Source organism: Gigantopelta aegis, chromosome 4 (assembly GCF_016097555.1).
Source record: "Gigantopelta aegis isolate Gae_Host chromosome 4, Gae_host_genome, whole genome shotgun sequence".
In the NCBI taxonomy this organism is placed as follows: domain Eukaryota; kingdom Metazoa; phylum Mollusca; class Gastropoda; order Neomphalida; family Peltospiridae; genus Gigantopelta; species Gigantopelta aegis.
In genome coordinates, this window is record NC_054702.1 from 42,723,383 (window position 1) to 42,739,137 (window position 15,755).

The window sequence follows — 15,755 nt, forward strand, 5'->3', positions numbered from 1 at the left end:
TTAAAGGTGTGGTGCCGCATGGCCACTCTCCTATAATTTTCACCCAGCGAGAACACTGAACATTGTGCAACTTTTCAAAAATGTGACATCTCCAACGTCAGTAAGGTCTGAGGGCTGTAGGCATGCTCCAAGTTGGCACCACCCAGCGAATTGTGGCCCTTAGACTTAATGTGTCATATTCAGTCATTAGCTGAATTTGGGTTCAATATCAACAAACCAGATATGTGGATGATCGTCCCCATTCAGGACAGCCAAGGACCACAACTCCCGGTCAGGACCGCTTCCTTAGGACTTACACATTGAGTAATCACACTAGACTTCTATGATCCACGAGAGCGTGTCTGGCGACATCCCAATGAACGCTACACCAACGTCAACGTTCGTCCTCATGACCGATGTGGAGGAGGGTCCGTTATGGTGTGGGGTAACATCACGATGACTGCCAGAACCCAGCTGCATATTGTTCATGGGAGGGTCAATGGGCAGTACTACTGTGACAACATCCTTGCACCAATCACTGTGTGCTTCGCACATCAAACTGGACACCATTTTGGTTTTCAGAACAACAATGCCCATGCTCACCGGAGTCTACTGGTTACTGCATACCTGCAGCAACAGAACATTACCACACTACCGTGGCCAGATCTAAGCCCAGACCTTTCACCCATTGAGCACATGTGGGATATCATTGGACGACTTCTCTGAGAACATCAACATCATCCAGCCAACTTGGCAGAATTAGGCACCGCTGTCCAAGATGAATGGGACAGGATCCCCCCAAATGTTATTAGATGTTTAATCAGGAGCATGCCACATCGGATTACCTATTACTAGACTAAGTGCAATTATTGAAAATATCAAATTGACCAGCACCTCCCTGTTGCCTATCTGTGTCTCCTCCGGACCTACATCACTATCCTGGCTATACTCTTTAATGTCAATCCCTTGTCACATGAGTGCTTGTGTTTTACCATTAACTAATATTGCAATAAATATTAATACATCTGTTATATTTGAAAATCCCCTACTTATTTTGAACAGTATATGTAAATACAAATAAGCACATGCAGATGATACTTTGGGCTTAAATATCATAAATTAAAAAAATTACAAGTATTTTAATGTCTATACAGGTCACATGTTTTCCCCTATTTTAATTCATGCATAGAAAAATTAATTTTAAAGGTAAAACAAAACAAAAAATTAGATATACTTAAAACGTCTTGGCTGCTCGACTTCCAACTGTGAGACACTCAGAACGTAAACAAATGGCAGGGGATGTATTAGTTTTAAACAATGAGTAATGCCAAATGCCCCGTCTCAACAAGGTTCAAGTATATGTATTTTAATTTGAACGAGGATATCAATGTACCAGCTACTACTGTACTTGAAACATGCAGAATTTTACTAATATAAGGATTTGTGTGCGGAACTAGGGTAGACAAAGCAGGAAAAAAAAATTGTTTGAGAAAGTAATAAATACTGTACACAGCTTAAATGAAAGTAGCTTCAACACAAGATTTATAATTTAATTTTTAAATAAAAGAATACTCATCATACCACTTTGCCTTTGGAACATATGAAATGGATAGTTGTTTTCATTTTTGATGGTTTGCCATTCATGTCTGTGCAATCATCACCATCAGTGTATTCCAACAACAGATGACCGGGTTGGTTTCCATCAGCAATTGGCCCAACTTTTGCTTTTCCAAGATTAGCATGAACTAACACTTCCTGTAAAACAAATTACATACAATGAATGCTGTATATGAATAAACAAATTAAATATTGAATTTAAAAACTCAGACATTAGGAAATTTGCCATGAAATACCAACAATAGCAAATTATGGTTCAAATAGAAAGAAAATTGTAACCGCAGGCCAAATTCACAAAAGCTTTCTAACTTAGTTGGTTATTAGCTGATAGCAAGCTTCTAAATGTCTAGTTCACTGCTATACAGCAACTAACTAAAATGTAATTCATAAAAGCTTGTTAAGCTGTTGCTCCAAGGTTGACAACTACCTGTAGGCCTGTTGGCACACATCCAATCCTGACCAATAGGTCAGTTTCTTACAGACATATGGCTATTTCAAGTTAAATGCTTTGTTACTGTGTGTGAACATTTAATTATTAAAGGAAGGGACAATTAAGGCATTTGGCCTGGTATGCATATTCAACGATATATAATGCACACTATTGCTTAATATCAACAAGTATAATCGTATAGTTAATTAATAAAACGGTTAAATGTGACGGCTATTATATGTAACGGGTGCAGACATTTTGTACCATCTCAGTGAGTACACCCTCTGGCGAGCTGGTGGTTACGTAATACTTAACGCGTAACGTCAGGAATGAGCCTTAGAACTAGAGAAGCACAATCTACCTGGTTTTTGCGGGATGATAAATAGTCATACATTGCAATAATACACATCCCAGTAAGCCAGCAATAAATATATCCAGCACTATAGATATATATTATTTTTCAATACAAAATAAAATACTATTGTCAAAATGACTACACAACAAGTCGAAATAATTAACAATGTTTTGTCCATGCATTAACCTATGTACTGAAATGATACACGGGGTGTTTTCTTAGTTAATTGGTCTATGCTGTTAGTTGCTTCTACATGTGATTCCCGATTGGCAGGTGTGTATTTGATTGGTAACCAGACGAGCCAATTAAATGACGCTGTCTAGACACAAAAATATATACCGGTATTGTGGAATATTACCTGTCGCCCCTAAAATGGTAATGGACATGGTTTATTACTGTAAATAGTTCTGTAAAACTATTGATTAAGTAGACTTTTCCATCTAAAACCACAGAACTGACCGATTACGTAGTCCCCCCCCCCCAAAAAAATATCACTTTGGTATCATGGGTTGTCGTTTTTGCTCCAACGCAGAATATCAATAGGCCTAATAGTGTACATTTTTCCTTTGGATTATTTAACAAAGAAAAATACCATAACCCCATTTTGTTCCGTTAATGCAACTTGAAATATATTTAGTTAAATAGTTTATTACATTATTACATCATTTATGCTGTTTTACAAGTCAGGTTGATCAAAGAGAAGCGCCTTGTTGAAAATTACTGCTTTTGTTTACACTGTACATACAGAAGATGGTCAGGAGCTGACGTCACTTCGCCCCAGGCTATCCCACCAGAGGTCACAAAAACGAAACAAAATGGCTGCCCCCAGTTAGCAGGAATAATCATGTTTTTTTATTAACTCTAAAATTATGCGTTTTTCATTTGCTAAAGTGTCAGTAAGTGTTGGTGGTCCAACAGATAAGGCTCTTGTTTGAGTTGACCCTACCTTTAAGAATGTGGCACTAAATGTATTTAATACTAAAGAACCGAAAACCTTATTCAAGGAATAAAATATAAATTAGCTTATTTCTGCAATAAATGATCCCAAATAATGCTATCCTATATAGTGGCTGTTTGTTGGGAGTGGGGACTGCACCCCAACTGAAACCTCCCTACTCCAAAGCACTTTGAAATAAGGGGAGATAATGCCATTGGTTAGAGCTCAGGTTAAAAATGAGTTATTCATCATTTGTTGTTTTTACCTTTCCATCGATTACTTTTGTTTCACATGCTGCAGCGAAGGCATCACAAGTAACTGTTCCCCCTGATACAAGATGTACAGGATTCACAGGTCGGCATACATTAATGTAGAACTTGTGCTTTTCCAATGGGTTCGAGTCATCAAGTACTGCCCAATTTTCCTGACTTTCAAACATAGACAGACTGAATAGAAAATATAAAAAACAAATTAATTATTGAAATGTAATTGTCGTAATTCATAGGAACAATTGACTGGCTTGCAAACAGTTAACAAAAAATTCATTTCAGGGAGGTGGGAGTAATGAAACACTCATTCATTACAAATATAGAATTTTAAACTTTTCAAAAGAATATGGACTGCAATTTCAAACATAAATAAAGTTTAAAGTTTGTTTGTTTGATTAATTAATCATCAGCTATAGGATGTCAAACATTTGGTAATTCTGACACGTAGTCATCAGAGGAAACCCACTACATTTTTCCTAATGCAGCAAGGGATTTTTTATATGCACTTTCTCACAAGCAGGAAAACACATACCACAGCCTTTGTTCAGTTGTGGTGCACCGGTTGGAATAAGAAAACCCCCAATCAGCTAAATAGATTCACCAAGGTAGTTCGAAATATGAATAAGATATATCATGGATTGCGTTTTAAACATCAAACCACAAAGGCCTATCAGACTATACAGCTCCATTATTTAATTTTCGATATTGTCAGTAGTATATAATTCATTAAGTTGTAAACACTACAACAGAATATGCATGTGTCAAAAAACACAACTAGAGAATTCTATTTATCACATAACTGTTAATTTTGTTTCTTTATTATTTAAATCATTAATAAACAAAACTGCAACTTTAAACAAAACTGTAAACTTAATAAAACTTCCAAAATATCTCTCTATTAGTTTGTGAAGACTACATGATAATGATTATACTAAGTTTCACAACTATCCAATCAAAACTACGAGAAGATACATGTAGTCTTTTAATTATTATGTTCAAATATCATACATATTCACAAATTAAAATCTCTGTATTAGTTTGTTAAGACTACCCCAGAGAATAATAGTACCAAGTTTCTCAACTATCTGATCAAAACTCTTGGAGAAGATAGACTTAAAAATCTACAATTTAAATTTTAAAAACATTTAATAATATCTCTCTATTAGTTTGTGGAGGATGCCTCAGAGGATAACTGTACCAAGTTTCACAATTCAATTAAATGAAACTATATCCATCCTAAACTTACCGAGACAAATCATATTGATAATTTGTAACTTTGTCAACAAATATGCATTCCACAGGTTGAACGGGGCATGCATATGCTGTGTACCACTTAAAAGCATATACATGGTTTTTCTCTTCAATCAGCTCTGGCTGACCCATGCCTTTAGACAGGTCACAAAGGAAGGCGATCTCTGTCTGCCTCGGAGTGTGGCCACTGTCACTGTATGGATCACCATCACTGTAGTTCAGCTTGATCATCCCATCAAAATAAAGTAAATCACCATTCGGTTTTCCTGTGTTATGAACATCACTAAAAAATAAATAAAGCAGTCACATGAATAATATATTTTATTTAATTTTCAACCAATTAAATGTTTTTGATTCCAATTCATAAATACTATCCACATTATTTACCAGTAAGAAATTAAGAATAAAGGATATATAACTAGATGCACAATAAATCATTTACACCAAATTATTTTCAATGATTAATTAATATTTAGAGATTTGCAAGAAATTACTTTTGAATGAATTTAACATATTTATGGTAACCCCATACAGGAATATTTTCAGGATTTTTATATGCACTATGGTTTAAAATGTCTAATATGATTAACAGTTGAATTTGGCAAATTATTAATTCGCAAAAAAAACCTAATTAAAAAACCATGTGCCAACATTTTGGCTGATTACATGTGACGATCAACCATTTGCACTGCCTTAAGTGAAGTCAACTATATCTAGCTAATTGATAAAAGTAAGTTTGGGTTCAGACTTGATTTAAAATAAATTAATTTATATTTAATTCCTTTTTCTTTCTTTAAAACCCCCCAAAACAACAACATAAGGATTTGCACCAAAAAAAAATGTTCACGAATTTCCACATTATTCCTTCAAGTATAAGGTAATTTACAGTATGCAATGATATTATTAGAACTCACCTATCTTGTCCATTCTTTTTCACCTGGCAAGCTGCCGTTGGAACATGTCCATTATCACACCTGGTTCCAGTGACTGGGCCACACACATTGAGAAAGTAGTCATATGTTCTACTCTTGTCAGTGACAGAGTAGTATTCACCAGTCTTTTTGGTCAGTCGAGATAGGTCAAAATGGTATCCTAAAAAACAAAAGAGACAGGTAAAACACATGGTAAATCACTATGTCAAACATATGGTCACATAATGCTGTTTCTTTGCAAACAATTAGCAAATGGTAGTATTGAGAATTATTTTTACATGATCAGCCGGTATAATGAAGGAAGGAAAAGGTAATGTTTTATTTAACGACGCACTCAACACATTTTATTTACAGTTATATGGCATCAGACATATGGTTACGGACCACACAGATATTGAGAGAGGAAACCTGCTGTCGCCATTTCATGGACTACTCTCTTCAATTAGCAGCAAGGGATCTTTTATATGCACCATCCCATACAGGATAGTATATACAATGGCCTTTGATATACCAGGCGTGGAGCATTGGCTGGAACGAGAAATAGCCCAATGGATCCACCGATGGGGAACAATCCTAGACCGACAGTGCATTAAGCCAACGCTTTACCACTGGGCTACGTCCCGCCCCTAATGAAAGGAGGAAGGAAATGTTTTATTTAACGACACACTCAACACATTTTATTTACAGTTATATGGCATCAGACATATGATTAAGGACCATACAGCTATTGAGAGTGGAAACCCGCTGTCGCCATTTCATGGACTACTCTTTTCAATTAGCAGCATGGGATCTTTTATATGCACCATCCCATACAGGATAGTACATACAACGGCCTTTGATATACCAGGCGTGGTGCACTGGCTGGAACAAGAAATAGCCCAATGGGTCCACCGACGAGGATCGATCCCAGACCGACCACACATCGAGCAGGTGCTTTACCACTGGGCTACGTCCCGGCCCCTGGTATAATGAAGTCCAAATTTTGGCGATATTGTGACACATTGGCACAAAGTACCAAATTTGGCACAATTGTACCCGATTTTTGAGGTCAAGTTCAAGGTTAGGCCAAGGTCAAATATCAAGTCTAGAAAAGCAATTTTAAAGAATTAAACTGGGGATAACTGTACTTCAGGATCATAAAGAATATTTCAAATGAAGCTATCCACCTTCAAAAGTCAAGGTCAAATTAAAATTATATCACATTGACTACCAAAACATATAAATTGTTTATTTCTCCCTTAAGCCAAAAGGTGATTGAACTTTAGTGGTAATACATTTCATTTATAATAAACTCTTGCTAACTAGGACATAGCACAGATTAGTCTGGCAGTCCAGTACCTATAATTGTTCTCTGTGGTTTTTGCAACTTTGGAAGGTGCTGATTGAGGCCCCAAGGAGTGCAAACTTTGCACCCTTTAGCATTTTTAAAGATTCAAGATGGCATCCAAGATGGCTGCCAAAATACGGAACTGACAATATATTTGATAAACCTCCTAAATGTTTTGTACAAGTTTGGGGTAAATATATGGCTAATGTAGTGCTTTTACACAGCATTTCTGGTTACTGTCTAAATACGACCTAAAAAATGGAATAGACCCCTGTAAAAAAAATTGTACTGTCTTGAAGTACAATTGTGCCAAATTTGATGTTTTGAGCCAGCCAGTTATGATCATTCCCATAAGCCACTCCACTAATGTAGGCATTCACATAAAAAAATTATGTTGGCAGATGAGCAACATAGTTGACCGTTTTGTCTCAGCAAAATACACATATATTTATGTACATTAAGTAATATGTCCATGGAACATTTTGTTCAGTATCGTGTCACATTCAGTACGCAAGTTTCAGAGATAGCTACACAATTTTAAAAACATTAAACAGTAGTTGCTAATCAATTTTCAATTGACTAGAAAAATCGCTAATCTGAATTTTGAAACAAAATGTTCCCTGATGTCTCATAATTTTTAATGGGTCTCACTTATCATACTGCCACATAAAACTAACTACTGATGTATGAACTGTCAAGTGGTTAGCATGTTCTGTGAATGCAGGTTGGCTAAGCAAGCAGTTCCTGAGACAGTGAGCATATCCTTTAAACACAAGACAAAACATAATATAAAAAGATATGATAGTAGGTTATGACCCCCCCCCCCCGAAATGTTATTATCAGTGGTTGGATACTGAGACTGGCCATACAGTTAGGGTTGCACAATGGTCTGAAGTGGTGGGTCCCCATTCAGAACGCATGCAAAACATCTGCCGAAACAATATTTGGAATAAGAATATGGAAAGGTTTGGACAAATAGCAGAAAACCCAGAAACACTGTAAAGATCATTAAAAATCCGGAAATCTTAAAAACAGAACTACGATACACCTTCGGCTTTCACAACATTCATCAGATAGAAGTTGAGACAAAATGCAGGCATTTATAATAAAACAATACCTGCTTCATCATCAAAGACTTTACAGTGGGTTCCAGTTTTCTGTGACAAAACACAGGCTGCTGCAGTATACCACTCAAACTCAAACATACAACCGTCGGCCATTTTCTGCATCAAAACGGGACCACTCTCCAAGTCACCTGTAATGTGCAACAACAGCATACAAATAACATCACACTACCATGTATAATTTTCACTATGTTGACAATAATTACATAACCCTGATTTCTCTAAATTATTTTAAATTAACACTTTTTCTTTAACTAAAAATGTTTTCTAGTAATTTTAATGTTTTCTAGTAATTTTTAGAATTGTGTAAAAAAAAATGTTTATCCGATTGAATCTCTACTAATGTAGTGAAACCTGCAGTTTATTAGAGCTGGGCAGTATTGAAATTTCAGCTTCAGTATTTTTGGGGTGTTTACCTTGGTATCGGTACAGTATTCGGTAATGATACAATACTGATAAGATATCGGTATCGAGCGGTATTTTGGGTATACTCTGCTTTAAATGCAAGCCCAAGTTAAGTCTCACCCTCTAATTTCATCTAAATAAAATTAAATTCCATCTACAAGGCCCTCATCTCTCTGTTCTTTTCATCTATTTTGTTTTTACCAGATATATTGCTAGTGCTTTACTAAATGGTGTAATCATTTTTCAATACCGAAATTTCGGTATTTTGAGATTTGCCCGGTACAGTAAATCGGTATTGACATAATATTGATACTGAACGGTATATAAGGTATACCGCCCAGCTTTGCAGTTTACCTGAGTTTAATATCTCAACTGAAGCAAAGAACATCAGGTCTATTTCCTAATGTCACCATGACGACAATTAGGATTAGGGTGAGGGTTAAGGTTAGGGTTAGGGTTTAGCATGCAGGCCTGCAACAAGTAGCCGCCATTGAATAGTGATGGTTCTAACTAGACCTCGTCCTAGCAACCAGAAGTTACCAATCACAATCTCAGCAAGATGTGTGAGCACAATGTTATCTGGGTGTGGTCACATTCTGTTGTCCAGGCCTGGACTGATCATGTGTTGAACCTGTTTGCTGGTTGCGATTTACCAAATTCATTATTGATGAATAATGACATCCAAACCGTTTTGCTATGGTGCATGTAGACAATCCAGTCTGATGCATGCTAAATATGCGTTGATGCATCCTGGGTGTCAATCTTGGCATTGTCGTTAACACATTAGATGTAATCTATGGGTGTTTTTTTTTTATTGAGCTTATTTGTGACACACACAACTTGCCTTGGTATACATTTCTTGTCTGCAGATGATGACTTACATGCTTTGCCAGTTTTTCATTTAAAGTGTTTTGAAAGCATGTACTGGTTTAATACAGCATTAGAAATGGACTCATGACTTTTTCCACACATTATTATTATTATAACAAGTCATAAATGTAGTCATCACTTCACAACATTACATGATTTAATACCATTTATGACTGTTATACAATAATAAAATTCATCCAAACTGAGAAACAGTTCTTATGTAACTGAAAATAAGAGTGCTACATTTTCTATGGAGTTCACTATATCTTGTACCAAAAACTAAAAATTATGATAATAATGATTATTACCTGGCTTACAAATAAATGTGATTACAGAAAAACTCTTTCTGCCCTTGGAGTTACAAACATGCCCATCTGTATAGTTAATTGTCAGAGTTCTAGATGTCGGATCAAACGTTGGGCCTGTTGTAAACTTTCCAATACTTTTTGTGCCACCATCATCTGCTAAAAAATAAAGTTCTATCCCATAAAAAAGACAGAAAATCATCATTAATTGTTTTAAAAATAAATTGTATGGCCTAACAACATTGAATTGCAATAAATCACACAAAAGAAATGTCATAAGATCACATATGTTCAAAGGTCTGGAAACTGAATACTGAAAACAATTACTAAATTAATGCATCTGACTGTGTTTGAAATTAATACTATTATTTAGATAAATGTACCATGTAGAAAATATAGAAATAAAGTGAAATTAAGGCAAGATATGTTATATTTATTGTTTCCAAGCCAAAATGATGGTGTGGAAATGTCCTCTCATCAACCTATGTAATAGGACAGGCTAATATTAATGATCAATATTCTGTTGTGTCTGCTATGTATACCTCTAACACACACTGCACTGTCGGAATGGCAACCGTTAGCATCACCTGTCTTGAGTATATCATGACAGACATTTATGAAATACTGTTGTTTCTCAGTCTGGTCTATTCCATCCAGGGCTACCCAGTTGGAACCTGAAATATCAGAGTTAAGAAATAAAAACAATAAAACACATAACAATATAATTTACGATGACAACATATGACAACACATGCATTCATTTGGTATTTTGGCATTCCATGCAGTATTCCAGGACCTGTAAACATTGGTTATGACAAATGCTACATATTTATTTTGTTGTCATGGTAACAATAGACAGACATATTCTCAAACCATAGTAATATAACCTAAACATAAATTTATGGTGCAACTTAAATAGTTTTAGGTTAGATCAATATTTTTTGCATCAAAGTAGGTCAATCTCGCCAAAGGTCTATCTCACTGCCCGGGTGATTTCGCCCCGGGCGAGATAGCTGGACATTCCATTTAGTGTTGGGCAAGGTCACTGTACTTGACAGGATTGTGGATATTTAAAATGTTTACATTATTAACATATCTTATTTATAAACTTATTATGATTCAGTGCATGTTTGTATGTGTATGTGTGTGCATGTTGTTGTGGTTTTATTTTGTTTTGATTTTGATTCCCTGTTTAATCCACCAATGTCAGGCGAAGTCAGCGACACGTTTTTCTGAAATGTTCAGTCTTTTTCACTTACTGCATGAAAAGAAAGAAATGTTTTATTTAACGACGCACTCCACACATTTTATGTACGGTTATATGGCATCAGACATATGGTTAAGGACCACACAGATTTTGAGAGGAAACCCGCTGTCTCCACTACATGGGCTACTCTTTCCGATTAGCAGCAAGGGATCTTTTATTTGCGCTTACCACAGGCAGGATAGCACAAACCATGGCCTTTGTTGAACCAGTTATGGATCACTGGTCGGTGCAAGTGGTTTGTACCTACCCATTGAGCCTTGTGGAGCACTCACTCAGGGTTTGGAGTCGGTATCTGGATTAAAAATCCCATGCCTTGACTGAGATCCGAACCCAGTACCTACCAGCCTGTAGACCAATGGCCTAACCATGATGCCACCGAGGTCGGTCTACTTACTGCATGAAGCCTACTAAATCAAACCTGTTTTCTGTCTTCAGCTATTACTGTCTTACCATCTGTTTACTTTTGACAATTGTTGTTGGACAAAGTCGCCGTACTCAGCGGTTTAACTTCTGCCAGTTGAGCGAAATCGCGTACATTATACATATATAAATAGACTGGACTGAGGCTTATTAAAATGTTTATATTACAAAAATAAATTAATAGAATTTAACTTTAATCTTAAATTTAATTATACAAGTGGCTTTTTGTTTTCTGCTCTGTATATAGTTACATATATACGGTTTAGTTAGGGTGTTTAAGCATGTGCAGATGTGCTTCCTTTTAAAACTTGTTACAAAAATAAATTAATATAAAAGAATATCATTCAGTGTATATGTGTTGTTGTTGTTGTTGGTGTTGTGAAGACTACCCCAGAGACTCATAGTACCAAGTTTCAGAACTATCCAATCAAAACTCTAAAAGATACTTTCAAATTTGCAATTTAAATGTTAAAAATTGTTTATAAAAATTCCAAATCTTCCAAAATATCTCTCTATCAGTTTGTGGAGGGTACCCCTGAAAACCATTGTACCAAGTTTCAGAACAATTCAATCAAAACTGTAGGAGAAGATAGACTTCATATGAAAAGTTGATAGACAAATTGGTATTAAAAAAGCTCTGCTGATGAACACCATTAGCAGAGGTAAAACAAACAAAAAATTCTTCAGATGGAAATCACATTTGAAGCCATCTAAAAAAGAACATTTTGCTTGTACCCCGTCCGCTTACTATACACATACAACTGATATCATTCCTACAGGTGGTACACCAACTGCTGGTACATCAGAAAAACAAAAATAAACACAGACCTCGCTGTGTGACGCTATCACTCTGGCTCCACATCACTTCTGAGACTAGTTCAAGAAGAGTCATTTTAAGCTCCTCTTATCATGTGATAAAAAAAAAAAAAAAAAAAAAAAAAAGAGGACAACAAAACGATTACACATACAGTGTTCGAGATTAACGATATCCCGATATCCCGGGGATACCAGAATTTAATTTTGGATACCAGACTTCAATAACCCAGTATCCCACCAGGATACCATATAATTATTATTATTTTTTTTTTAATCACGTGTTTTTATTTTTTGATGAAACGATGAAAGTCATCATTTAAGTAACAGTGTCGTCCAAGTTTGTTAAGATGTTATTTATGAATTTCATTTAAGTTCGATACTAAATTCTTAGGTGGGATACCAGATTTTGAAATGTTAGTATCCAACTGGGATACTGCCCAAATTTGTTAATCTTGAACACTGCATCAGGGCTCAATATGGTAATATCTTCAGTAGCTCCCTGTAATCTAAGCTAAGAGAACAATTAATCACTCCCCTCAATGGTTTTCACAGTGAGGTCTGCAACTACTGAAACATTGTTTTGTGAGTGGTGGAAATTATCTTTTAAATGGCTCCCACCCTCTTCCTCTACCCCACTTAATCAATTCTGGAATAAGTCAAGCATGTCATATCTTCTTCACTGAAGAGTTAAAGTAAAGTTTGTTTTATTTAACGACGCCTCTTCACTGAAGATGCCTTGCCTCTACCAACATTGGCATAAAATAATGGTGTTGCCAGAGATTTTATGTGGAATATCATACAAAACATTTCACTTTATTACACTTTATTATTAATAACATCAAAGTTACCACACCATTCATTTATTGTTAAGACAGAATTATTTCTCTATTAAGTGTCAACTATTATTTGGCCAGAACCATAGCACTTAAATGTTTAATGTTTTTATTTGTTAATATTAGCATCTCTATACACAGTAATGCCTTAAAACATTATTATAGTAAGCCTGTGCTGTTTTGTGGGTGAATTTGGAATGTATAAGCTGCATTTAGTATGTAAACTTTTGATGAAATATTACCCACAGATGCATGGTGCAAAGCAGGAGGGAAAATCTACCAATAAATAGTTAATATGAAATAAATGTATCTTATTGAGACTGAACATAAATATTTCAAGTGACACATATTATCTTAAAATAACTTAAAAGCTAATTTACCCGTTTTCCTCACTAATGAAGAAAGGTCATACCGATGACCTTGGTAACGAACTCGACACAGGTCATCCACTGAGTGGTCTATACAAGCATATTTAGTTTGCCATTCGAACATGTAGGTACAGTTTTCATAAGCTGTGAACACTGGTTTGCCTTTGCCATCATTTTCTGCAAATACAACAAAATTGCATGTATCAATTTGTTATGCGAGTTTACAAATAGGCCTTTACCAATGACAAGTATTTATTTGCATAAATCTTTTTTTCAAAATACAAAATAGAAAAACTGAATGTTTAACAAAACCCCATGTAAAATATGAAAATTGTTTTGAGTCAAAATATGTAATGTTTTTCATATTTTAAAAAATGCACATACATGTACGTCTTAAAGTAATGCTTATGGAGCCAGCTCTATAGTCTACTTTCAACGGGTAACTCCCAGTGGTAAGAACAATGTGATGATATGGTTGTCACAACTATACTATCCAATGAAATAAATCCTATCAAAATCAATTGCTTTGTGGTATATCACTTAACTTCAAACTGATTGCTCTGTGAGGTATATTTTAACTGCAAGTGCCATAAATAAGTTTTAGTTGAAAAAGACATTTAAATTTAATTAAATCTAGTTTTTTGAGGATATGTTAAAAAAATAAAAATACTACATTTATGTCTGTTAGATACCATTTGTTTTACAGCTTATCCTTTAAAAATGTATCCACCTTGTTTTTGCTCGTTAGATAGCCTTTTGAAACAACCCACTGTAAGTTAAGTGGTATCTTCACAACTACGAAACACTTAAGCCATTGGTCTGAAGTTTGGTAGTACTGGCCTCCACTCAGAATGAGCTTTAATGGCTCTGTAAGGCCACTGAACTAAAGTCTCTATTATCAAACATGTGGGATGTTCAGACCAGACTACTATTCCTAGGAGAGTATGCCATTGTTTAAGGTAAGGTTAAGTAGAAAAGAAAAGTTAAAGTTTGTTTTTGTTTAACACCACCACGAGAGCACGATTTTTGTTTTTGTTTTAAGGACACCACTAGAGCACATTGATTAATTAATTATTGGCTATTGAATGTCAAATATTTGGTAACTCTGACAAGAGTCTTAAGAGGGGAAACCTGCTAAATTTGTTCATTAGTAGCAAGGGATCTTTTATATGCACTTTCCCACAGACAGGAAAGCACATACCATGGTCTTTGACCAGTTGTTGTGCACTGGCTTGAACGAGACAAAACCAATCAGTTGAATGGAATGTAGAAAAGAAAATTGTGGGTTATATGATAAAAGCACCAAATTTGGTACACAAATACGAAATAGAGTTTAACTCAAACATTAATCAAGTTTCAAAATGGATACTATATTTTCATCTATTTTAAATATTTATATACAACTTAAATGTAAAACATTATAAATCTGTTTCCTCACAAATTAATAAAGAAGATATGACCCGGACAAAGATTTCCTTTAATGTGCAGTATTGCATGAAAAGTAAGTTGTGGTGACCTAGTTATGGTACACAACACACTGCCATTCCATGTAATACATTAATTTGTATACAAAGTATGATGATCATATATGAATTGAGGAGAAAGATATACCTCAGAAACTAAAATTTAATGACAGACACACTGACGAAAGGGCAAACAATGCCATGCCATAATACGACCCATCAAAGACAGGTGAATAAAACTTTCAGTGAAGAGTTCAAATTAGCTGTTGTTAAATTCAACCCCATACATTTCTCCAGATTACCTTCAATATCTATTCAGTATCTGGCCAGGTGTTTATAAAACTTTTAGAGTCTAAACTGAAGATTCCAATAAGAGTCTCAGACGTGAATGTCATGACAACGCCATACAAATTGTGTGTGTGTGACGTCATTAGAGATTGAGTATGGACTCTTAAAAGTTTTATAAGCACGGGCCCTGTTAGCACATTAATTCATCCACGAGACTTTAGGATCAAGCATCACATCGCTATAACCCAACATCAATTTTAAAATATAATCAATAATTGGAATACCTGCAGTTTTGTTACAGTGGAAAACAATGATGGTTTCTCTGTGGAAGTGGGTGTGGCAAGCATCTCCATTGCTGTAAGTGAGCGTGAGCTCTCCATCAGAGTACCTGTGTAGAAAACAACATGGTCACATCAGAGTACCTGTGTAGAAAACAACATGGTCACATCAGAGTAGATGTGTAGAAAACAACACGGTCACATCAGAGTACCTGTGTAGA

General features: G+C 35.4%; 1 protein-coding gene across 1 annotated transcript in view; it reads right to left on the bottom strand.

The window, feature by feature from the left end:
* Positions 1-15,755, bottom strand: part of LOC121369845 (cation-independent mannose-6-phosphate receptor-like) — an 83,435-nt gene that overhangs the window by 54,880 nt on the left and 12,800 nt on the right. Inside the window, exons 7-15 of the mRNA XM_041494921.1 lie at positions 15,541-15,644; positions 13,518-13,682; positions 10,344-10,475; positions 9,805-9,960; positions 8,215-8,352; positions 5,753-5,930; positions 4,834-5,121; positions 3,584-3,764; positions 1,561-1,734 (exon numbers count right to left, since the gene is read on the bottom strand). Of these exons, the coding sequence (XP_041350855.1) occupies positions 1,561-1,734; positions 3,584-3,764; positions 4,834-5,121; positions 5,753-5,930; positions 8,215-8,352; positions 9,805-9,960; positions 10,344-10,475; positions 13,518-13,682; positions 15,541-15,644 (1,516 nt within the window). The remainder of the gene's footprint in view (positions 1-1,560; positions 1,735-3,583; positions 3,765-4,833; positions 5,122-5,752; positions 5,931-8,214; positions 8,353-9,804; positions 9,961-10,343; positions 10,476-13,517; positions 13,683-15,540; positions 15,645-15,755) is intronic.